The following is a 26,423-nucleotide window of genomic DNA, read 5'->3' as shown; positions in this document are numbered from 1 at the left end:
TCACTGGCGCATGTGTCGTTGCTAGTTTACAACTGGCGCAGAGCGCTCTTTTGCCACCTGCGCCACTCGCCGGTAAATTAGGGAATGATCTTGCGCCCCAAGGGGCGGTTCGGCGGAAGGAGGAGGCGTGTTCTGGCGCAAACGGTATTTTGACGTTTCTGAAAACCATTGCGCTACTGACCAGGAAATACCTGGTTTAAAGTCAGTGGCGCGTTGTTCAGATGCTATTTTAAGGGCGGATGCATACATGCGCATCAGATGCATACGGATTGCTTGTGCACCTCGCGCATACACTTTGCTTCTCTCATCAACCTAGCCGCACATTCTTGGTAAATTATTTGGGAAAGAACAGCTGATGCAGCGGTAATAAGTTGTACTTTTAAATCAATGCATCTGCAAACACCGTACAGCAAAAACATATTTTCTTGACACAGACATCGTGTAGGCCTACATAACTTTTAGGATTGATGAGTATTTGATCGTGAAAAACATTGTTTTACCGCGAGTGAGTGTTAAAAAGAATGAATGAATGCGGGCGCGCGTGTGTGCTCTGTTTAAACACACGCAAACTAAACACGTAACGCATAATACAATCAATGGCAATGTCTATTACCGCGGGGACACATGCATATTAGGATAGCATACAATACTGATAAGAAACAATGTTTATAATGTATTGCGTATATCATTAAATAGAACCACAGTTACCGCATATCATATGTTATATCATATACGTTTTCTTTGGCGAAATTTATTTGAAGACTCAGTATTTCTGAAGTTGTGGAAGAAAACCCCTTATTCCATGTGTGAATTAGGCCATATTATTTGGCAATAAACTGAGCCATTTGCAGTTTGAAATTCATGTGCATCTGTCTCATCGGAGACTGCAGACGCGCTGTCAAAATATCAACTCGTCCGATTAAAATGCGCTCATGGCTCTTAAAGGGGATGGGAGCTGGCACTCTCATTGGTTTGTTGGACGTTACGCCCAAACCACACCTACGGGTAATTAGGCTGCTTCAGACCAACCCTTTTGACACTTGCGCCGCGACGCAAGTGTCATTTATCCGCCTGTAAAATAGCGATAGCGCCGTAGAACCGCCCACAAAGCTACTTGCGCTTTGCGCTTCCCACTTGCGTTTCAGACCGTTAAAATAGGGCCCGAAGTGTTTATTAAACAATAACTTCACTACATTACTGTTACATTATCTATGGGATTTTGTCTGGTCATACTATAACTCTCTTAGCTCACTCGCTAAAAGTGTCACAAGATCAATCACCTGTTCCTCACAGTACATGACAAACCCCGAAGTGACCTATCCATACCTACAATGTACGATACTTTATTTCTGGCACTCAACAACACAGCAAGACGGCATAATTTGGATAGTTGGTGTAGTCTCCAATTTGTATTAGCCTCCCGTTGCTGCCTTGTTTGGCCTCCAGCTCAGGCTGTGACTGTGACGTGGACTGAATGAGGGTCCGCAGCCTGTACCTTGGGGATCCTCAGGTGGCGATGGGAGACCAGGGAGTCGCTGGCGTTGGAGTAGCCATCCTCCAGCAGGACACTGGCCGAAGGAGACACCCCCAGCTGGGGCAGGAGCAGCATCTCATCGTGGCTGTGGCGCTTGGACAGCTGGGTCGACCGGTGGCTCTTCCTGTCACCGGGACCGGAGAGACGCAGAGACTGGCTGCTGGGTTTTAATGGCAACTAATGAGAGAGACAACAAGACGCAGATGTCTCTATGGAGGCCATGTGTTGTGCATCTCACGTTTCAGGAATGCTGTTACAGTGACATTCCATCCCATTATTAGCTTCAAAACATTTACTGTGGCATTCTGAAATAATTTCTGGGATGGATGCTTTCTTTTTCTCTCTCTTTCTTCTGAGGGCCGAGGCTCTTGGTCCGAGACCTTACCGGGACTAAACACATCAAACAGCTTCCTGTGGTGGAACAGATGCCAACTCTTTGCAGTGAGAGAAGTTTATCTTTAAGAGCTTCTAGTCTCGGCGCTACAAGCAATTTAAGAGTGTTCATTTCACCACAAAAAAAAGAAACCTATGTACTCCCAGCTGGCTGTACCTGAGGTGGAGAGTTCAGCTTTCTCTCCATGGAGCTCCAGGATCGGTCGCTCTCTGGAAACAGACACGACTTCCGAACCAGACTCTTGCGCTTCAGGTCCACGTCCTCGTATGGGTTCTCCTTTTCTGTGGAGAAGATCAGTAGGCAGGAAATTCCGTTTTATCGGCTAGGATTTGAGTGATTACCACTTCCACAAGCATGTATGGGATGGGCGCGAGAGGCAAGGCAAACGGAGGCCGTGAAGGCTGTCCAGAGGGCAGGAAGGCGACAAATCACACACATGGAGAGGTTCTAAAGTCCCCTGCAGCTGTCTGGAGTCGCCTGATTGGAGCCGCCTCCGTCCAGAACAACAACTGTTGGCCCTGGTCTCCATGGGTCTGAAACCCCTGGAAGTACTGGACTCCTGGTGAATCAGCGTGCAGGCATGCACACAGTCTGCTCTGCTCAATGGACTGCACAGATGCTTGCAGTCCTCGGAGACACTGGTCCTCAACTGGGAAGCCTAACATCCTCAGACTGCAGACAGCGGGAGTCTTTGTTTTGGTTTAAACGTGCTCTGTTTAATTTTTGCTACTGCAGCCCTTTCCATTGTTCTGATTTGAATTGTCTTCACAGACCGAATTGATTTGAAGAGAAATCAAATCCATGGATCAAAGTCATGGTCGGACGGGTTTCATTCTCGCTCATAGTTTGAGTTTGAACAAAAGAGTTGGCAGAAGTGATGATAAGGCAGCTTTAACAGAAAGAAATCCATGACAACAATTCAACAACAGCCATCTAATATGGATCCAATCAATCCAACCTAGACAGTATCCGTCAACTTTCCAACAGCAACTCTGGTAAAGTAGCCAGAAAGGCTTAATTCTAGTGTGTGCTTTGCTTTCGAATTTGCGGTGGTGGAGAGGCTTGAATAAGCCATAGGCCTTAGCCATGAGCCATAGCACCCCTTCTCCCAGGCTCCTCACCTAGGCATCATACCAGCAATAGTAATACTTTATTTACAAGCCCCCCCAAGGGAGGAATTTAACACAGTGGAATTGAAATATGTAGATGAATGTAGCATTAAAGATTTTGTTCCATACTGAAAAGATAGAGGGAAACAGATCTGGGAAGAGCCTGCTATATCACAGACCAACTCACTGGCTGATGTCACACTTGGACGCAAGCCAACTTCAATAAAAAGGAATCTTGTGTAACACCACAGCCCATGTTCATTCAGACATGTGCACTGAGAATAGCTTTTTTGGCACAGTCCAAAAAAGGTTGTGAGAAAGTCAAGGAACTGCAGTGAAGGATAAAAACAGAGCCAGATGGCACCGAGACGCATAGAGGGAGTGAACACTCAAGCAGAAAGAAAAGTCGTTTTATCATAAGAAAGCATGAGAACAGCATATTCTTTGCAGGGCTTTGCTCCACCATGTTTCGACACAAAAATAAGGAGCGGTGGGAAGGATAAAAAATGAATTGAACAACTCACCTACTGGCACAACGCTATGTCTCGTGAACAGTTTTGGGTTAATTTAACGTTTGAGGTAAAACCTCTGTCCACAAGACTATAACAGAGTGTTTGGTCATGTCAAAAGTCATGAGATTCCTAGGTGATTGCTGCCGTGTGATTTGAAGCTGATAGATGTACAGAATGAGAGGGTCTAGTCTTGTTGAACCCTCATGCCTTGACACAACGCCGTTCAACCCCAAGCTGTGCTGTAATGAAAGCCTGCTGGGCATAATGGTAGGGCTCTGTGGCTGCTGGTCTACCGGAGGGTACTCATCAACTGCTCTGATTGCAAACATCCAAATCTTTCTCTCACTTAGGAAACACACACACACACACAAATTCACACACACACACACACACACACACACACACACACACACACACACACACACACACACACACACACACACACACACACACACACACACACACGCACACTATTCAAAGGGAGTGGACAAAGCTCTGCAACACGCTGATTGTACCTCTGTGTTTAACCAATGGATAGTCTGGGCCGATCCAGACAAGGAAACAAGCGGGGCGTACAATGGCTGTATCAGGTTTCCCAATGGAATGACCAGGGGCGGCGCTGGCTACAGTGGCACCGCTCAGCTCGCTCATGTGGTCAAAGAGAAATGTGCACTGGGCAAAAAAGAGAAAAGGTGGTGGTGGTGGTGGGGGTGGAGGGGCTAGATTTTTCGTGTAAACATTTGTCGGCACCACAAAACACAGAGTGCCTCCATCCTGAGAAGTGACTGCTTTTAACCACACTCGACTGAAATCTGTGTGGGGGTATGCCCAGTATTTTAGGATTCTGAATACTTTCACAGCAAAGAATAACAAACCCGCTGGTCCATATTTTCCAGTGTTTGCTATAAACCCTGTCTTCGAGGTTTGCAGTTCTTATTGTGATATATGTCATTCGGGTGTCGTTGATTTTTTAAGCAACATCACATTACTACATGCGTACCCACTGGGTTTGACTCATTTCAAATGTCCCCCTGAACCTTAACCCTGATACCCGCTGTATTGCCCTAAGAGCCGCAGAACCAAGAGGATTGTTATCTGAAAGAAAAATAATACCTTATGGGAATATAGTTTGACTGTAGCCAAAAAATCAGGACTGGTTTGTTCTCTATTAAAAGCTCCTGGCAACAATTAATACTAATCATAGGACTCAACACTTCATCCCTTTCAAAACTCCCAGACCTATGCTGAATAATCAATGCAATCTACATTCAACCAGGTATCCATAAACCAGCATTTCGTGTCTGTTAGACTTGTTATTGAAAAGAATAGTCGAATAAAATATCTCATGGAATGTGCCATACCACCAGTTATGACTTAATTCTTAAGAACTCTTAAGAGTCTCTAGAACTGATCATTATTTGCAATAGATCCCATACTCACTACTGCCCAAGTGACTGGACAAAGGAGGTTTTATTGACAGGTCCCAGTGTCAACCCTGTCAGTCATTGTAGCTTAGACCACCTCTCATAACAAAAGACATTTCAAAGTTCAACCCAGTTAGGTCAATATGCATTGAGAGGAATTGGATCGGAGCCAACCGAAAAAACAACAACAACTGGCTCCTCCTCATGAATCCTGAAAACATATTTCCAATTTGAATGTTATTGTATTACTGTCTCATCAGTTGGGGGATTGATTTATGATGGCTGGCTTAGACACTGCTCGAACTGACACTCATTTCATACACACAAGAAAACTGGCACTTTTACTGTGCGCCATGCCTCGGGTCATTTGTTGGTGGAAGGGAATTTGACTCCTAAACATGTCCAGCACTTCATACATTCTCTCCTGCCTCTTCGCGTGCTGAGAACTTGGAGCATGTATATAGTATATGCCCACTAGGATGCACATCCTGTCCGTAAAAGGTTGTCCTCAGTGTTGAAAATGCTGATTACTCAACAATATGACAATGATAGCTCAATGTTCGTCAAATGTCATTTTTTTTTCCAACAGAACGAACATTTGAGCTGATCTTCTTTTCAATTGATCTTCAAAACCATGAACATGACAAAATGCAGCAATCAGCTATGCTGTGCTACTGATGATGTGGTATGAAAGGGGTGGTTGTGTTTTCAGTTCCTACAGGGTGGTGTTGATAGAGGATGCTGGACTGTACTGTAGAAAGTTCTTGTCAACCAAGGAATCTTTTGGGGAATATCAACCGGGCCCCTCAAATCCTGATTGGTGGAAGCAAAGCCACATGCTCCCGTCCAGCCTGGTTTTCCACGGCTCTCATGCCTAGGCTGAAGTCCAAATAACAGGAAAACCACGACTTCATGGAGAGCTTTTTTCTGTACACCCACACATTTAGATATGGGGAGTTGCCTATCCAATGACAATGCCTGTATCAACATCACCAAAAGATGCTGTCTGCATATTGGTTGAGCACCCAGTTTGTTTTTGTAGAGTGGACTCTCCTCCATGAACAAGGTTGTACTGAGGGAGCATATAGTATCTGTTAGTATTAAGTATTTCATGAGAACTACCGGAGTGAAAACGGATCAAATCCTTTTCAAAACATTTGTTTCATTCTCTTCACATTGGAGTATTGCAATTTCTACGACCCCTTTTTATGTTCCCTGATTACTGCACATCTCGGGTATCGTTCTAAGCACACAATGTTTTCTTTGTGGTTTTTCCATTGGATAAACCAAACATGCGCTGTCCCCTCACCTGACATAATATGTTTTGAAAGGACCATGCTTCTCTCCACTCTGAGCTCATTCTCGAAGGCAGCATTCTGAAGCCAACTAGTTATGTGTGCATCATCCACTCCCCAGATTAATTGTACATGAACGAAACAAATGATATCAATGCAAATAATTATTATAAAGGGTAGGCAGTACAAAGCAGCTGCCACCGCAGTCCTGGAGCACCCTAACTACTACCCCTGATAAACAAAACCTAGAAATCATCCCAACCTCTTTGCGATCTAACATTAAACCAAGATAAATGAATACATATGAAAATAGCTCCTACTGTCTCTAACGCTCATTTGGATGGATTAATATCTCCCCCACCATAACTTATCCCTGTGTCTTAAACACAGCGAGAGTAAGCATCAAGGCAAAGGAAGGTGTGCTGTGTTCGAGAATGATGAGATGTGTTTGCTTACCTACGATATCCTCATAGGCATTCTCCTCTAAAGTGCTTTTGGAACATGGGCGACTGCGCGTCTCTGTGGTGACAGTGCCATTCTCTGTGGGTAAGGCTGGGAACGAGGAGGGCAGGCTGGCAGCATCCTCCGACTCACGCAACTCCCTGCGAATAAACAACCGCAGAGAGTCAGGACAGAACGGGACCAAGAGGGGAGTACAAACAACAAGCTTGCGCCTTGTTGTTTTTCAGATGAGCACGTGCATAATATCCCTGAATGTCCGCCTCACGCACTACCTCGCTCTCGTGGATAAGAGCCATTAGTTCCTGCACGAAGATGCTCGTTAATCGCTCATCTGCAGTCCCAATCTCAAAGCCACTAATTAGATTCAAGGAAGACAAGAGTTTACTCTACTAAAAGTCGCTTCATCCAATTTCCAAGTAAATCAATCACAAAACCAGTCGCCCTGATCCTGAACCAATAAGTTACTCATGTAGGCCATAGGGTATATTTCTTGTTCACTGTTGCATTCAATGGCATGTGTCTGGGCACGGACTAGGGGGAAAGCATATGAGTGAAAGGAACTTGGCTATATTTGGACCATTGTCGCCCGCTCGGCTTTCAAGTAAGGTTTAGAATAGGAGGTTTTACACAAAAGCTATGGCTAGAGAATTTCCTCCACATCACACATCAGCCCCACCTTTACTCCATCAACTAGAGACAATACAAGAGTCTGGGTCTATTTGTTTAACGCAATAGCAGGGATAAACAAAGTAGAATCACAGCTTTGGTCTATGTTTTCAAAGGATCGATTTTATTAGCTTCCCTCTAAGTCTACAAAGTCAGCATAGTGTCTCTGAAATCTATATTTACCCTTGTGAAAAAATGTGGATAGAATTTATGTTTCCTTTTATTCTTTACCTTCATGGAAATTAAATAAAATTCTTGAGGCAGGTGTATACAGTGTGCTTAATTTTATCGATGACCAACCAGATTACCCAGCGTCATAATACCATATATGGGCAGTTTCCTTGAAATGTGACAACCATTCAAAATAAAATGTATACAAGTCTAAGTCGATGGTGTTGAAGTATGCAAATAACAAATACGGCAGAGAAAACCATCACAATACTTGTTTCCTAACAACTAAGTGAGGACAAGTTTGAAATATTTCAAAAAACAAAAAATAAAAGGATCAGCCAACTCCACTGTGTTTCAGTGGAGTTACACAAGAAGGCAGGTTTCCCGTTGCATTGCGTCGCTAAATGACTCAATATCGCGTGTTCTTTTCATTTAGCTCGGAATAAAACACACGCAACGCTCCAACGCGTCATCCAACACCAACAAACAACACCAGCTCTGCCCAGCCCGGCGTGTGAAGGGACCATAGACCATAGCCAATCAGAGCACAGATCTCACCTGTCCTGGGGTCTCCTCGGGGGGCTCCCCTCAGCCTTGAGACCCCGTGCGGCGCAGGGGGCTGGGGTGGAGGGCAAGGGCGGCGGGGGGGAGTCCCCGCCTCTCCCCGGAGGTAGTAGTCCATTGGACGGCGAGGAGGCCGCGCTCTTCTGGCCTCGCTTGGCGTCGTACTCAAAAGTGCGTTTGGGCTTGGGCACCGGGTTGACGGGGGTCCCGGGCGCGCCCGTCGGCGGCTGGCCGGCCGGCTCCGGGCTCTGAGACCGGGCCGAGACCACGCTGTACCTCTGTCGGGCCTTGGAGAAGCGGTCGGGCGGCGACGGCGCCGAGCTGTCCGGCTCGGTGCCCACGGAGCAGACGCTGACCCGCTTGCTCCCGCCGCACGCGCTGTCCGAGTCCCCGGCGCCCCCCGCGCCGCCGGAGGAGGCCTTGTGCCTGGTCTTGTCCGGGGCGTAGCAGTTGTTGAGGTACGCGGGCGGCGCCGGGCCGGGGCTCTCCTTCAGAGCCTGCTCTATCTTCTGGATCCTGTTGAGGACCGCCGACTTCTCCTTGCGCGCGGACAGGGCGCGCAGGAACGCGGCGGAGCTCTCGGCCTTGCCCGTCCTCTTCTGGAAACGTCCCGGGAGCTCTTTGTCCGGCACTCCCTCCTCTTCCTCTGCGAAGGAGCAGTCCGAGAAGGCCGTGCTCATCCGGCGCACCCCCTTGAAGTCGAACGTCTGCTCGCTGCAGGGGGAGGAGAGCATGCTGGGACAGCCCTCGCTGCCCCCCACACGCTCGACCCCTGACCTCTTGTCCAGACACAAGCTCATCCTAGGCAGAGACACCCTCCTGCACTCCCATTCTGAGATCTTCTTTCGGATGGTGGCCGGGGGAGCGCCCGGTACTGGCCGGGCGAGGGACAAGGTGCGCTTGTGGCCTTGGTGGGAGGAGGGCCCGAGCGACTGGGTGCTCCAGCTCAGGGACCCGCCGTTCAGTCTCTCACCTCCCCCCGGGAGCTCCCGCGATCTCTGGGGCTGCTTCTGGACGTGGACGCCCCGGCTCGGGGGCTCCTTCTCTTCCTCTTCTTCTTCTACCGCCTCCTCCTCCTCCTCCTCCTCCTCTTGACCCGACCGGGACGGGGACGTGCTCGGCTTGTAGATGGAGAGCCGGTTGTCCAGGCAACCGATGCTCTTGGACTTGGTGAGTCGGCTTTGGGAGTCGAAGCGGGCGGCGGCGAGAGCACCGCCGCTGCACAGGCGGGCGGTCTTGCTGCTCCAGGCGGCGTGGCCCAGGAGGCGCCCGTCCGTCCTCGCGTAGCCCGCCTGCCTCTCGGAGATCTCCGAGTCGCTGAGCACCGCCGGCTGGCCCCGCGCCTGGCCGCCACACAGGATGGGTGGAGGGGAGGTCGACTGGCACCTGCGACACAAAAGACCATAGGCGTGAGTGTGTGCACACCTGTGTGGGGGTGTGTGTGTGTGCGGGGGGGGGGGAATATTACATCCGAAAAGAAAGAAACGCAGCAACGAAAAACACAGAATTGTTTTCTTGCGAAATTAAATAAAAACATGTGTTTTGAGTCCGTGCTGGAAATGGGTTTGATTAGCAAATTATAATGGCTGTCTGGAACTCCGTTCAACCCTCCAGCAAGTACTTTAACAGAAACAGGAGAGAAACGCCAAAAACATTTGGGAAAACTGAAATATTTGACCACATGATTGAATCAATAATCAAAGGAAAAAATTATGTCCATGGTAGCGAGGAAATATAAATGAAACCCAAGGAAAATACCGATCTTTGTAAAAAGAAGAACGAGTGGATATCCATTTTCCAGAGAACTGTTTGAAGGAACCAGCGTGGACCTCACACACAAAGCATTATGCATTAGGAGCCCCGCAGCACCTTAGAAAGCGATCTAACAGCCTTACCTCTAACTGAGTTACTGCTCCTCTCTGTAGTCCTCTGAGGTACTAACTGTAAGACAGTCTGGACTCTCTGGTCCCATTGCTGCTGACTCACACCATTGTTCATCCAGTTCCCACACAACGCACGGAGAACAGAGTACTCTGACGGATTCAACAGCACATCAGCCGGTGTTCTTCCATATACTGATCTCCCACACCTACAGAGCACGGCGTCATCGTTCAGGAACTAATGTCGCGCCTTGGCAGCTGGCTGAGACTCGGTTGCGAAAGTGAAGTTGCAGAGATCTGATGTTAGAGCCCTGGGTTAGAATAACAAGGTTGGGGCTAAAGGCGGTGTACTCTGATACAGAGATGCAGGTTAGGACAGATCTTTTCCCCTCCTGCACTCCTCCCTACTGCCCTGCCCAGGGTGGAGAAGCGGTTACACTACCTGTCAACCTGCCGGCTTTCTGCCAGAGTATTAGGCTCCACAGAGTGAGCTTGTCGTTTCCCATCCACATGACTATGACTAAATTCTCTAATTTTATTGCGGCGCTTTGTAAATGGACTCAATGAGATCTTTGATTATTTCTTAAAAAAAGGAGCTGGACAGGATGGGATCAGTTGCTTTCGTTATTTTAGATTACTATTGGTTTCATGATTCTGCGATAGTAATGTCTATTTTCAAACGGGTTAGGTCATGTAAAGGATTTGTTGCACTAAGGCTATACAAATGTTAGCCTGAGTGACTTAGAATACAGTACAGAAAGGCTAACATTTTGCCTGTGTTATTTTATTTAGTTATGTTTGCATCGTATATACTTTAATCCAGTAAATGTATTGAATGCCAGTTTTGAGCAAACTGATCATACACAATTGGCATTTCATTCTTTAGATTCCCAAATTATAATATATTGTAACACTTAACACTTGTTTACATTGCTTATTAATATAGCGGTTTCATGTTTCACTTAAGAACATCCTGAAATCAGAAAGGATACATTAATAACCGAAGCCCAACACAACCCCAGTTAAGTGCTTTGTCTGGCACGGAATCATCCATACCTCAAGTTTATGATTTGGACCACCTTAGCTAGGATGTCTCCCTGTCCCTGAGTGATAAAACATACTTTAGATTGCTGCGTCATGATGTGATTTCAGGATCATATTAATAGAAAAATAAAGCAAGAGCCAAATTCTTGCCGCTGGTAGAAGCCCTGGTGGGAATGAGCTCTGTGAAGTGTTGGGGGTGGACATGATGAAGCTAGTCAAAATAAGGCCGTAGGCAGCTCAGACCACACAGACAGAGCAGCAGAGCCCAGTGTGCCAGAGGCTGGCAACCTTGCTTCTAGCTTTTGGCTCACTGGAGGGGTGGAGGTCAGACACTGAACACCTCCCATGTGCTGAACAGGGAAGAAGGAGGTAGCTAATTGTGCACTTCAGGGCAGCACTTGCGGTGAAAGATTTCCCTTAAAGTTGAACAATTTCCTTGCCAGTCTTTCTCTCTCTGCTTCCTAGTTCACTGTGCCTAATACACCCAGAGGCACGGTGAAGTAGTGAAAGGTGGTGACAAGGACGTGGCCCCTGAGAGGGAGAGGGCCCTATCCAGGGCCCTGCAATTCAAATCATATATGATTAATCAATAGGTCAGGAAATATGGCCTTTTCCCCTTTACATTTTAGACAATATGAAAATGATTTGATCTTCTGCGATGAAAATAGAGAATGTTCTGCAGCCCCCAACCCCTCCACAAAATGGTTTAGTCCAAAATTGTGTACATAGATCACTGTAGCCTATAACTGTCATAACACAGAAGAATGTTAAGACATTTCAATCAAGCCTCAGGAAGGCAATTAATGACAAAAATTGCGTTTATCAGGCCACCAATCTGCCTGAATATGTGAAACGAGTACCAGGTGTGCAATTGAGCTTAGAAAGTGGAGCGTGAAATAAAGGTCAATGGGGATTTGCCATTTAATCAACTTAGACACGGTAGTCATTTTTTGATAATGGTCGTTTTGTGGTGAATAAGAAGACATTACATCTGAACCATTTAGGTGAAAAATACCCTTCTTATCCGATTGGTTATGACCTCCTGCATATTCATGAGAGAACTGCTGCCTTGATCACCACCATTAACTACTCGTTACTTCCAATCACATTCACTTATTTAGAGATCCTGTCAAAATAGCTGCGTGCTTTATTCAAATTAGGCATATTTAAAGAACAAATGTAAAGCGATTCACTGGTAATACGACTGCTTCCAGCTGCTTGTCCTGTTGTGTAGCCTCAGTACTAGGGAAACTGTCATAAGGTCCATCAATTTATCTGAAATCTGAATGTTTCATTCATAATAACTTGTTTATTGTTGTTATTTGCACAGAGGCAGCCCATGCAAAAGCTGAAACATTTTATAGCATTTAGCTCCATTCATATAATAATATGCATATTAAATATATATTGTAAGGGAAAATATATATATAAATATATTTTATATATGTATATGGCAGAAAAACATTTGCTGCATGCCATATTAAGGGGCCCAATCACATTTCCTTTCATGGGGCCGTAAATTCCTGACTACCCCCCTGACTACACCCTAACCCACATGTAATACACCCTCCAAAACACGTTAAGTAGAATGTACTAGCTATTTATATCATTTTGATACTAGACGTTAGTATTTTATTCCTAACCATCCACTTTGTAGTTCTGTATGAAGACAAATGAAGGTTCAAGGCACACATATGTTACATTTTCTCAGGCAAAAAGACGTTTGGCACTACTTTCGTTAGGTTTCATTTATACTTTCTAGGTTTGCAAATTACGTTCTGTGTCATTTCAAATGGCACCATCTTTGATTGCAAGTCTGTATTTTCCAACAGGGTTGATTGCAAACTATTAATAGTCACGATGCTAATGAGTAAATAATAGCAGCTTTGTGAATGAAGAGCCGTATAAGTGTTTGTTCTCCCATCCAGCAGGAGGAGGCAGCCCTCCACCACATGAGAACAGAAACACCCTCCAGCCCACCACTCACACAGTCAGACACTATTCCAAATGATGGGATGGACCCCGCGTCAGCCAGGCACAGTAGATTTATCCGAAGAAAGAAAAATCAAACAGCAAAACCCTCTATTATTGAAAAAGATTAAAACATCACTATGATTTCCTGCTTTCTGTAGACATGTGCACATGGGAGACCAGCATCATCAAGGCAGCATAGCTGAACATATTTTAAAAGTACTTTTTTTTTTTTTCTCTGAATCATTGACCACAAGGCCAACATTGTTAGAGGCAGACATCACTGACCTGTCAGGTATGTTGTGTGTAGCTTTACCCCCTCCGACCCGAGCACCAGCCTTGGAACTCTTGTTGGCTGTCATGGTTACCCTCGAACCCACCATTCATCTGCGGGAAACATACAATGACATCTGTCACCCAAATGTTATGCACAATGTATTGTGTTCTGGTCAGGCAATGTCCTTCCTGCACCTATGGAAATGTAATAATGAATTGAAAAATGGATCTCGAAAATGAGATTAATACATATTCTTGTATTGCGGTATTGATCGTTGAATTTACATTCCATTTGAAGGGGCGAGAATGAAGAATGTAGCATGACATTTTCTTACTGAGCTTTAACTCATTGCCAAATTCAATAGCAAATTGAATGGCTAAACTCCACTCAATTCCTAACAGATCACGGAAATAGCATGCAGAGGGACAAAGATGAATCAAAAGTGCGACTGCTTTCGTCACAGCTAACCCTGTTTGGAAAGTACCAGGGTTCTTCAAAAACTCATTATTGGAATTCAATATTCCAGGTAATTAGCAAAAAGAAAAAGGAAAAAATAGGAAATTGTCCATGTGATGTGATGTGAAGCATATGACACATTTTGCTAAAAAAATCCGTAAAATGTAGCGCTGTTCTTTTACATTACCAGCTGTAGGGTATAGAAACATGTTCCTTTAACATACATTACTAGCTGTTGATTATAGAAACATATTAATTTACATAGAGTACAGAAACATATTTCTTTACATAGAGTATAAAAACAGGTTCCTTTACAATACATAAACAGCTGTGAGGTATAACAACATTTTCCTTTACAATATATAACCAGTTGCAGTGTATAGAAACATGTTCCTTTACAATACATTAACAGCTTTAGAGTATAGAAACATGTTCCTTAACATCGAGAATACCAACATGTCCTTTACAATGTAATACCAGCTGTTATAAACATGTTACTACATATGGTATAGAAACATGTTCCTTTACATACAGTATAGAAATATATTCCTTTACAATACATTACTAGCTGTACAGTGTAGAAACATGTTCCTTTACAATACATTACCAGCTGTAGAGTATAGAAACATGTTCCTCGACATATAGTATAAGAAACATGTTATTTAAAAATATATTACCAGCTGTAGTGATATAAACATGTTACTAACATCAACTCTGTTTCCACAAATAAAATAATGTAAAACTTGGAACACAGTGGCCCTTGGTCCTTGGATTGAGTTCGCACTTGGTCCTATTTGGAAAATGACATCATTGGTCCTCCCTTTCTAAAATTATTTGAGAAGAAAATGACTTCATGTGGAAGACCGCAATCAGTTCCCTTTCATGCATTGGCGCTGTAAGGGTTAATTGCCTTTCATAATTATTCAACATGAAGTTATTGCTGTGTAGTAATAGGGAGGTCAACTTGAGATGTGGAGGGATCATAGGTGGAGGGTGGGAGGGTGCTTGGCCGAGGGACTTGTTTACAGGAAGTTGTTGTATGAAGAAGTCAGCCAACCACCATTGGAGCTGTGAGCCCTATAGAGATAGATGAGGAGAGAGGCAGCATTCCTGCTGTCAGCTACTTCCTGTAGCAATGGACTGAACCAAGAGGACTGCAGGGCATCTCTCTTCATTTTCATCAAACACAATGTTCACTAATCATGTCAAATGACTACATTTCAAAGTCTGTTCTCTCTGTGCATGGTAGGGGTGTGCAGGAAAAGGTGTTGATGAATCCATCTTGAATATGCAAGTGCAATCATTGTGTTGTTAAAGAAAGAATCAGTTGCAAGATTATGAAATTGGAGGATAGGCTTCTAAAAAAAGTATTTTTGTGAATGTTAAACAAATTCTGGTCTATTATCATAAAAAGTCATAAAATACAATAATTTTATATTTCTTTCATTCAAAACATACTAGGCCATCAATTAGTTTTTGATTATGTTATCTAAAAAAACATGGTACCATCATTGAAAGACTTACAACAAAGAATGTCGCACAATTATCAGAGAATAAGGTCACAGAGTAAACACCAAGGCGTTAGCCAACTGACTTCCTGAGTTGATACCATCTTTTTACAAAAACTCAGAACCTAAATAACCATTTCCTAGCAAGTTTGGGACGAACTTTGAAGTGAATTAAACTAGCTCTTCAATATCAACAAACAGGACCAGGGGTAAACTAACATTATAACGAATGCTGACTCATGGCTACAACTAGTGGACATGGGCAGGAACAGTTTGACAGAGCCTATGAGAAGATGTCTTCCTGAAAGTTTATGACAGACAAATTCCTGATTGTTCGTAATTCTGTTAACCTCAAGCTCAGGTTAAACACACATTGATTTTAGAGGGGTATCTAAAGTTCCATTATTTGCCAGAAATTTTCCTAGGGAAAAGGTGCTAGTAAAAATTCTTACATTGTGAATGTCTTATTCCTTACTGTACAGTTTTACAAAGCTGTAAAGTTCAGGAATAAGTTGGATTTTTGAATACTTAAAGTATGCATCATTTGGCGATGAGTCATTTTCTTGTGTCAATTCTGCTACTTCTCTTTGCAGGGGTATGGGGGTCTGTACATTTGTACAAATATGTAGAAATCTAAACTGTCCAGGAAATAATAATGGGCTTCAAAGATACTTCCTATTACCAGGTCCATCAATTGTAGGCCTATGTGTACTGCCATTAGCATCAAGTAGAGAGAATTGTGTAAACTGGTTACGAGGGCTACAAGGCCAAATGGATGTGCTCTGTCTATTAGGCTGCAAAGAAAGAATCCCTTTGTCTTCACCATATCCTTGAAAGAGACTTGGTTAAAAAGTAAGCGTTTTTATCGGGGAAAGGGGGGTGGGGGGTAACTCGCAAATATCAGGCAAAGGGCTTTGTGTGTGTATCCATCCATGAGGCAAAACGTGAACATGCATGTCCTTGACCTCATCACATTTTGACAGAGCGACTGACACACAGATCACTCTTGTCGTGAGCAGGAATGCACCAATATTTGCCATCTCCATCAGCTGCATTGACAACATTAAAGAAGGTTTTAAGAAGAGACTGAACAAACAGCAGAGGCTTTTAAAGTCCGGACAACTTTTTTTCTCACAAATACGTACACTCTAAAACACAAACACAAACACACACACACACACACACACACACACACACACACACACACACACACACACACCTGCATTACATCATAGAATTGCTCCTCTCAAAGCCATGGTAAATCATTATCCTTTTAATAAACTGCTGTCAGGCTTCTTACGCCTGCCGTCACAGAGGCCCGCCTCCCATGGCGCTGGAGAGAACTCCATTTAATTTCATTAACAACACACTTGCTCCCTGAACACACACACACACACACACACACACACACACACACACACACACACACACACACACACACACACACACACACACACACACACACACACACACACACACACACACACACACACACACACACACACACACACACACAGTATACAAAAAATAAAAATGAGCAATAGACCCATGAAGACCCCCAAAAATGGAAGCATGTATGGCCATTCCACTCCCTCAGGTCTGCTCCACAACACCTCAGCTCTTCTGGCAGAGCTGTCCCTGGTTTTCCTGCTGATCAGCACATCGACGTCAAGTCGTTGTTGTTTTTTTTAAAACCCCAGTGTGCAGCGAACCATACTGCAGCCAAGGAGTGCAAGAGCAGAAGCAAGAGGAGGAGGAGGAGGGGAAAAAGGAAGAGTGAAAACCTCTGCAAATTCCCAACTCTTTCCAGACGTCACAACACACCCAGCAGACGTGAGGTCTCAGGCCTACACAGTTATACATGCCATTGTTTCATTCCCCCCCACCCCCTGTCCTTGCCCCAGAAGGACCTTTTTTTCTGTTCACCATGGACAAAAGAGCGTCTGAGACGGCTGAGACGTGCTACTAGGGCTGGGGTCTGTGGGAGTAGAGTTACTGCATAACTGCTAGGGGGGGGGCTTCCAGGCTACACAGTCTTTATGTTGGCCATTATATGGTTCCCATGCATTAAATATTACACACATGGATTGTGCATGTGATGTACTGAACTGGGGCAGGCCATTCATCCTCCAAAATAAAAGCATATCATTTGAATTCTGCTTCACAATAAATCTTTCCGTAGATGATTCACAGCATGTTTGGAATGCAGTTGGAATAGTGAGAGGACAGAGTAATTAAGGTTATAAAAATATACGTTAGATAGATAGAGAGATAGATATATTAGGCTAGGCTACATTCGGCTATTGCGTAAAATCTTGATTTTAACAATTCATTTTCCAGTAATTTTTCAAAAGTGTTTGACCTTTTGAATGAATTAAAAACTACACAAAATACCCCATATTTCAATTTTCTATAAGTTCTAGTGTCCACCACAATACTTTTCATCTGTATGCTAAAATGTCACTGAAGACATTGAGTTTCCATCAGTACAGTTGGTTGTAGGCCTAAGATGGTATATTCTTTGGAATCTCCCTTAATACATTCATGCAAATCCAAGGGCCTTAAAAGACGGTGGACATCAGGTTTAAGGATGTTGCTGGCAGTTACTAATTACCCAGCTTAAGCAGCATTCCTCTCTCCCAAACATATTCTGCCATTTTTCAGCATTTATAAACGTTAAATCCTTGCATAGTTTCAGGGAAGGAACTTCAGTGAGGAGGATAAGGACATGCACAGCTGGAACGGGGAAGGCATGTGGAAAACAGGCTTATGTCTACGGTGAGCGGCGGAGAAGACGTGGGTAGGATGGGGGAGTAGAGAATGTGTGTGTGTCACTTCATAGCATACTTCTGACACGCACACACCCATACACACACACACAAACACACACACACACACCAACGCACACAGAAAAACACAAGGAGGCACGCGCACACACACACACACACACACACACACAAACACACACACACACACACCAACGCACACAGAAAAACACAAGGAGGCACGCGCACACACACACACACACACACACACACATACACACACACACACCAACGCACACAGACAAACACAAGGAGGCACGCACACACACACACACACACACACACACACACACACACACACACACACACACACACACACACACACACACACACACACACAAGATAGGAGACACAAGATGGAGGCCTGCCATTCAATAAACATTGAGTGGCCTACCACTGAGTTTGTGTTGTGCTTCAGTTCAGAGGCACCTGACCTACTGACGGGTTACAAGTATAGGTTACATAGACCAGGAAATTCCTTTTGCATCTTCCAACCCACTATGATTTTCGTTTTATTCTTCTAAAGAAACAAAAGATCTAACTGTTATCTGTATTAATTAGGCCGGCAGTTCAGCTCTTCATCCGTATAAGTATCAGGGATTTGTGCAGCTATTCAAATACAGCAATTTATCAAAGGGGAAGGTTTTATTATGAAAGGGACGGCAACGTGTGTAGTGTCTGATTCACATCAGCCAGGTCACAGTTTACTTCACAAAGAGGCTTTTGACAGCAAGTGAGCCAAACGGAATGTCATGCGCCATCTATTCCTAAAATCCATAGAGGCTTCTGTAAACACCACCACCAGTGCTGTTCACACTCACAGAACCCCACACTCCTCACACTATGACTGACAAGACGCATCACATGATCTAACCCACTCATCCTCTTTAAAGAATAGGCAGTATTGAAAGGAACCATTCTGCAGGCATGTATGTCTGATTTTAAGATTTGTGTTATTTGTTAATCGTGTGGGTTGCAGGGGATCAGAGAGGTAAATACCATTAGGCGAGGACCTAATGGGACAAGGTGATCACGGTTCAATAGGTCCCAATAGGTTAGGGACCAATAGATGGACTCTTTCCACAAAGAATAACCATTGAATCCAAAATACATGTGGTCCTTTTAACAAAAACAATAGAAATCCGAACATTCACTTGCACTGACCTACCACAACTAGCCTGCAAAACTGTATGCAATACAAAGCATCGTTTTTTTCATCAACTTTTCTATCCTTAGGCTTCCATTTATTGGACTCTCACTGCTATACCCCACAAACCTGGCCAATTGATCATAGGATTTCATATTAACCATACGGCTATACATAATAACCGTAGAGATTACATGACCAATTGCAAACTAGCCTACAGTTCGTCTAGATGTTCAGCAGAGCTGTCAACACACTCAGGTGACCATCGTATTTTGGTTCTCTATGGTATAGCCTACACATTAGGAGAAGGGAAGATAAGAACTTTCTGAGACAGCGGAGTCCATTGACGAAGATCAGAAAATCAATTAAAGTTTTGAATCTGACTCATGAGCATCATCAATAGCATCATTGTTATCACACAAGAAGTAGTACAAGTAGTAGAAGAAGTAGCATTAGTAGTACTACTAGTAGTAGTAGTAGAAGTAGTAGTAGTAGTAGTAGTAGTAGTAGTAGTAGTAGTAGTAGTAGGCTAGTAGTACTAAGTAATACTTTCTCACGATTACACAACAATTGTTCTACTGACTAGATTTTGGGGTTATATTGTTATGGGTTTTTATCAATCGTGTTCATTAGTAGGATGAGAATCGTTCACAGAGAAATGCCAGCAGTACATTAATATTCGCTACTCGCTGGCACTCTTTGTTACACCAAGGGTACGCTGAAAAAAAGTTCAGCCAACCCCATTACATTGTAACAAATGTGATGACCAAATATGGTCACATTGAGTCAGATAGACCCAAAACGCACCTTGCGAATTGTTTCGAGTAATTTTAGCACTGTCACTATGTAACATTTCTTATTTTCGATCATTTTAGCCAGTCGAGAGGAAATGCATGTCTGATAAACGATCCTGTGGAGATCGCAATCATTAATTCAGAAAAGCAATGGTCTTTACCTCGTAATTTGCGCTCACATCCATGACTGTTTTCACAATGTAATTCCCTGGGGCGCAGAATCCAGTTGTTCTTTGTTTTGGAAAACCGTTTTCCGGATACCTGCCTTTCTCAATAAACTGCGAGTCATGACTTTAAAACAAACTCGCTCCCTCGTTCCCTGGGCTGAGAGTTGAAGGCTGGACTTGTTGCTATGGTAATGGGTTGTTTGCCCCCCGCTTTTCCTAGGATTAGGCCTCGCTCTTTTAGACCAGGCAAGCATTCAGGCTGCCTTGTTTATTGTCATATTGGGCCAGTGTCTCTGGGAAAGAATTATGCATGCAATTAACTCATAGAATAGGCAAATGCATCATTCTGGAATGATGCATTGAAAACAAAACAGCACTCTCCAAAAGTATTCACCCTTTACATTCATATTATTTTGTAGAACTATTGTAAGCAAGTCAGCAAATGCAATTAATTAAACAGCATAGGATGATCATCTGTTGCATTCAAATCACTTTTGCAAACAATAATAGAGAGGTACACTTTTGCCATCATAATAGATAAATGCCTTCCACCATTGATGACTAACATTTTATCTTTTTGGAATTTTGACCATTATGCATAATATCATAATAATATTCGCTATACCCTCACCCTCACCCATACCACTGTAATTTCACTCTGTGTTCTATTTTATCTAATCTTCTGGGACTTGTTATCTTCCGAAGGTTTCGGGAACAGGGAAGTCAGAAAATGCAGAAGCAAATCATCACTAGAGTCTAGAGCGCTGCCACCGCATAACTATTACCTTCAGCTCTCTCCCCAGCCTTCAAAGTACCCCTCAAGAATGCTTTACTGAAGGAGAACTGGAATCTTCCCTGCAAAGCCTATATGCAGGGAGGGGCAGCCTGGCCATACATTTATGTTCTTCTGCTTCTGTGAAGGAACCGTGGGACTGACACTGTCATTTTTTCCCTGAAAGCGGCCGGGTGCTTTTGTTATCTGACCTTGGAACATATCTCCGTAATAAAGCGATTAGCACTATAATCATGCTTACTGTCAAACTCACAAATCCAATGATGGCTATGAAAACATTGGCTATGAAAACACTTTACTTTGGACCTCAGTAGGTTTATGTTATTTCCTGGCAACATCTGGCCTGAGCTCTTTCACTACAAAGGTTTTGGTTTTGTAAATCTGCTTGAAGATCATTGCATGATCCTTGTATGCTAATATTTTGGACCTGCTAAGGTCATTCAGGCAAATGCTATAGCATCATTGTAAATATCATTTGCTTGTTTATTAAAGATAATTTTGTTATTATTAAGAAGTTTGAAGAGACATGTTCCGTTTAATTATCCAACATTGACTTGTTTCAGGGTTACAGTTCAGTTGCCATTGTGTTGCCATTTCAGGAAAAACACAGACATGTAAACAATTCCCTAAGAGCAGTTGGTTATAAGTTAACCAGTGCTGGAGCTTATATGCAGCAAAAAGGTCTCAACCAATGCTCGTCTTAGATAGACTCTTTGCAGTTGATGACCCATGGAGCAAACAGCTACCAAATGCATGCTGGAGCATTTTCAATCACCCACCATAAGGCTGAGGGGTGAACAGCATTCCTAAACCATTCACCATCTATAGGTCTTACTGCAAATGTGCTCACGCACACACACGTACGCAAACACACACCCATACACACACTCGTGGGATCATTGTCATCGTTGGACCCAATGATGATGGGCTCGCTGTGATATTTAACAACTGGATGCTGATGCTTTTACCAATTTCTGCTCAGCACAAACATACGAAAGTATTTTTTTTACGTTAATGAAGTTTTCCATTCAAAGTTCAGTTTGCTGAACTATATTGAATCGGGAAAGTCAGTCAAACGGTTTCAAATTATTCCCAGTTCCTCCATTGATTAACCCCGCAAAAATGTGGTTCCTTTGTTAAAAGGTTTTGTTAGATTTGTGCTTGACTCAACTTGACTACGTCTACGACTTACATATATACCGGTATTGTTGTCAACATCGTTTTCATTACACAGTTGACAAGGTCAATTGTAGGGGAACCATTACTAGGCTACTCACCATTGTGGAAACAAAGCAGGCTACACTTCAACAAAATGTGTTGGGCTAAGTTACGCTGAATAAAAAACCTCATAAGTTCTATAGTTTGGGATTTCATTGATGATTTAGGATATGATACTGATATGTCTACTCTAACCGTCTCCTGTAATAAAATAGGCTTATCTCGCGTTGGTTTTTTGTAGGTGCAGTGGGTGGGCACTGGCATATCTACCGAACCATAATCAACTTAATGAGCTATTATTTTCGCCCCTATACTATTAATGTGGAAAATCATCCGGGACTATTATTTATTTATTTGTAATCATTTTGGGAGAGGTATTTACGAAGACAAATTGGTTCCATCATACCACTTTTTGAAATGCATTTTTTTGAAATCTTTTTTTGAAACCGATTTATATAAAAAATATATATAAAACAAATTAAACAAATCAAATTATAAACAATTACTCCACTATGATAAGGTATAGGCCTACTGGAGCGAATGGGCGGAGCTTGTGGCCCTATGGATTGGCCTCACCTACTGGCCTCACCTCCAAAAGTAAAGAATAGGATAGGTGTGTTGACATAAGAATAAATCAATGTGAATGTGAATGTCCTCTATGACGACCACAATAGGATGAGTTAGGCGCCCCCAGTAGGTGGCCCCTTCTAAATACATCTGCTGGAAGACATTGACCGTGACTTATACTACTCTTTACAAAAGCAGAGCAAGTGGCAATAACTTCAAACATGTATGGTTGTGTTGATCACATCACTTTGATTTCGTGTCTTTTAAGTGTGGTCTCAAAAAATGAGTTTGTACACTGTTCATTATAAATTACCCATATGCCAATTAAGCTACTAATTATTGTCTTGTTAATGACGAAATAGTAGTCTAGCAACACTTTATAAAATACGAGACGTACCTGATTTTCTTTATTAGTAAATTTCTTCAATAATCCATTCTTATAAAGAGGCTCTGAGGCTGTCTGCCTGACTAGTCTGAAAGCTGAATTTTCTGCGCAGAAAGTTATCTTCTCTGTAACGGTATGCACTCAAAAAAAAGAAAAATGGACTGAACAGGAAATGATGACGGCCACTCCGTGTAAATCAGTTAGTTGCGAATAAATCACAGCTGTTTCATTGTCAAATGTTGTGGTTGCTTCTCCACACTCCAAACACATTGTTGAAATCGCCTAGTTAGTAGCCTATTTGTCGCTTGGAATGCAAGAAAAATAGGAACGGGAGAAAAATAAGAAAAGGTTTGGAAAAAGGCATATTGAATCATCACTAGTAGCATGAACGGGGTACAGATTACTTTCGTTAATGTTTTCTAGATATTTGTAGTAAAAGTTTAGTGAGCATCTTATTTTTTCTTTATAATTAGGATCAAAAGGTTTAAACCAAAATAGGGTACTTTATTTTATGAAAAAGGTAAGACATTTCCGATAGCCGACCGTGAGTGTGGGGGAATACAACTAATAATTAGGCCTACGACTAAATGTTTAACAAAGGATCATTGCCCAATCAACATGGCAAATTTTATAGGCTTAATTTAGTCTACAGTCCTGTGCAATGTAACTAGACACTGAAATCATTAAGCAACGATTGGTTTGTTGGCAGATACGTCCTACTAGCTCCCCCTGGTGGAATCACGTGACTTCTCCAAAGCTTATTCATGCAACAACTTATATTAATATGATGGGAGTAGCACTGCGATGATACAAACAATGAGGCACATAAAGGAAATACTTCAAATCGGGACGACTAAGGAAGAATGACAAATATTAAATTTTTATTTTATTTTATTTTAAATCAAATTGAATCACATTTTATAGTTATAAACACTTCAATTGGTATTCCATCATTCTTTCTCATCAGCCTAACTTAAACAAAAAATAATTGCAGCCCTTCATAGCAGCCCAAGAAACTCTAATAAGGTAATCTCAATACAATAAATATAAATGAGGAAAAGATAACAGTTTAACACACATTACAACAGCCTGAATAGAGAAGAATTAGCACTACTTTTACTATGACAACACATGAATCACTGCATTTACTGCTATGGTTGATTTGGAATTAAGTCAATATGTGTTTAATCACACAAGGTAAAGGTTGTGACACAAGGAATTAAACGTTTAATTTACTTGTGGCATGGATAAGCAATTGAAAACAATTGTAGAAAATATTTCTTACAAAACATGCATTTTCAAGTCAGGCTTATACAAACAACAGTTACCAGGCTTGAAATTTTGCTCTACATTTTTTAATGAGAAAAACAATACCTTGGCTCGGTGCTGATCTATGATGCCACTGGAAAACCCCTCTACTAAACTTTTAGTTGTCAAAAGCCGAGATTACTATCTATTCCACAAAATAGTTTACTCTTAAATTGGAAGCCATTGGCCAATTTAGTAACAATATTTTCAATTTTAAATAGGGACCATTCAGATACAACTGATGGATAAGTCACATTAGTCAATTCTGCTTACTTGAAATTGCCCCTTACATTAATGTTACCTTGGCACTTATAGGCTTGGACAATAGGCAGGGACCGGATTTTTCAAATGATAGAAATTATCTATCTGGGAATGTGAAATATTAATGGTATACAGCCTAGTCGTATGCAGCCATCACTGGCTTTGTACACTGCAAATGCCAAAACCCTTTAAGAGATGTATCAGAACACACACAGGGCACACATCTCAAATAAGAGGGTTTGTGGAAGCAGAGGGGAAAAGGAGAGGAATAAATAAATTGTGAGGTTCACAGTACTTCAGCTCCACCCTAGAACTCCTGTGGATTTCATGGGAGCAGTTTAACTGAGAACAACATGGCGATCGAATACGGACTTCCTCTGTTCTTGGACTTGCCTTCTCCAGCGTTGTTGGGCATGCTCTACTTTGTTCAACACATTTGGTCGAGAGTGCGAGCGTGAAAGAACATTGTGAGCATTGGCAAAAGGCTGTTGGTCCTGAAATCAAAAACATAAAAAGGGAGCAGATTACATACAGTGACTTAATAACCACTCGATCACTTAACTGTCATAATCCCTTTTCACTCCTAAATTACAGCAGCACCATTTACTGTAGAAAGGGTAGAGCTTGAGCAAAATTTGACATAAGAATAGAACAGCAACCCATACCCCAACATCGTCATCATTTTGGATGAGCTGGGAATGCCCAAAGAGACGTCTTTTCAGCATGGGCTCAAGTAGAGTCAGGTACACCATGTACAGAAGCAGCAGGCCAAGGATCGACAAGTACATTATAATTGTACCCTGAGAATTGAGGGAGATTAATAATAAGTTCATACCACAGTAGCAAGTTAATTATTTATACATCACCATACCTAATAATGGTTACTAGAGACCCTGGTGGACATCCCGTCTCACACACATTACATTTGCTTACTTTGATCGTTCCTGAGCTCCTCTCTTCATATTTACATTCACAGCGTAAACAATAAGCCTCCACATCCTTCCCGTCTACCGGCATGGGTTCGACCACATGAAGACAGTTGCTGGAAGATACAGAATAGAATGCAGTAAAAAAGACAAAGGGATAGTACAACTATCTATTGGCTATTTGGGCAGCCATTCAATTTAGATGTTGAGAAGCACAACTTACCAATCTTTAAGGGAAACATTGTGTTTATAAATCTGTCCTTCAATATCTCTATAAGGCGGGCAGATGCATTTACAGCGAATGTCCTCAGAGTTCTGTAGAATAAATACAATGTGTAACGTTAGTTTATTCTCGAATGGGCCATCCAATGTGATCGTTTTACGATAATACAGTATATCTTACTATTTGGGAGCCACATAGATTCCCTGACATTACACAATAGTTGGTATGAACACACTGACTTAAGCAATTATAAGGTAGCCATTACTTACTAAGAATTTGCTAAACTAGCTAGCTGGCTATACTCTTACCGTCGCACCCGCAAATGTCAACAGCAGAAAACCCACCAGGGATACAACTTCCAATATGATAACTGATTTCATTGTCTTAAATGTGAAAGACCGTTTTTATAGAGCAATAACAAGCTATGGCTAGATTCTTGGGGTCTAAATATTCCGAACTCACTATTGATTTCTAGTTTAGCCAAGCACAACAGCCTAGCTTCCGATCAGCTGACATGCTTCTTCCGGTATTTGGTTTTAGTG

The 26,423-nt window shown here is 42.7% G+C and overlaps 2 protein-coding genes across 4 annotated transcripts in view; both read right to left on the bottom strand.

The window, feature by feature from the left end:
• Window positions 1-23,312, bottom strand: part of dennd2b (DENN domain containing 2B) — a 42,503-nt gene extending 19,191 nt beyond the window's left edge. For 2 of the 3 annotated variants that reach the window (XM_060072318.1, XM_060072320.1), the window contains exons 1-6: window positions 20,195-23,150; window positions 13,315-13,413; window positions 8,126-9,517; window positions 6,725-6,870; window positions 2,085-2,209; window positions 1,496-1,711 (exon numbers count right to left, since the gene is read on the bottom strand). In XM_060072318.1, coding sequence (XP_059928301.1) covers window positions 1,496-1,711; window positions 2,085-2,209; window positions 6,725-6,870; window positions 8,126-9,517; window positions 13,315-13,409 — 1,974 coding nt within the window. In that variant the 5' untranslated portion in view covers window positions 13,410-13,413; window positions 20,195-23,150. Of the gene's footprint in view, window positions 1-1,495; window positions 1,712-2,084; window positions 2,210-6,724; window positions 6,871-8,125; window positions 9,518-13,314; window positions 13,414-20,194; window positions 23,151-23,175 lie in introns of those variants that run through there. The other variant, XM_060072319.1, reaches the window with a different exon arrangement.
• Window positions 23,313-24,036: 724 nt separating this feature from the next.
• tmem9b (TMEM9 domain family, member B) lies at window positions 24,037-26,393 on the bottom strand. Its single transcript, XM_060072337.1, has 5 exons — window positions 26,190-26,393; window positions 25,882-25,973; window positions 25,666-25,774; window positions 25,398-25,532; window positions 24,037-25,226 (listed from the first exon to the last, which is right to left on the bottom strand). The coding sequence occupies exons 1-5, from the start codon at window positions 26,259-26,261 to the stop codon at window positions 25,071-25,073; spliced, it is 564 nt and encodes a 187-aa protein (XP_059928320.1). The 5' UTR covers window positions 26,262-26,393; the 3' UTR covers window positions 24,037-25,070.
• Window positions 26,394-26,423: the final 30 nt, after the last annotated feature.

The sequence above is a fragment of the Gadus macrocephalus genome, chromosome 14 (assembly GCF_031168955.1).
Source record: "Gadus macrocephalus chromosome 14, ASM3116895v1".
Classification (NCBI taxonomy): Eukaryota; Metazoa; Chordata; class Actinopteri; order Gadiformes; family Gadidae; genus Gadus; species Gadus macrocephalus.
This window is presented reverse-complemented; position numbering and strand designations above follow the sequence as displayed.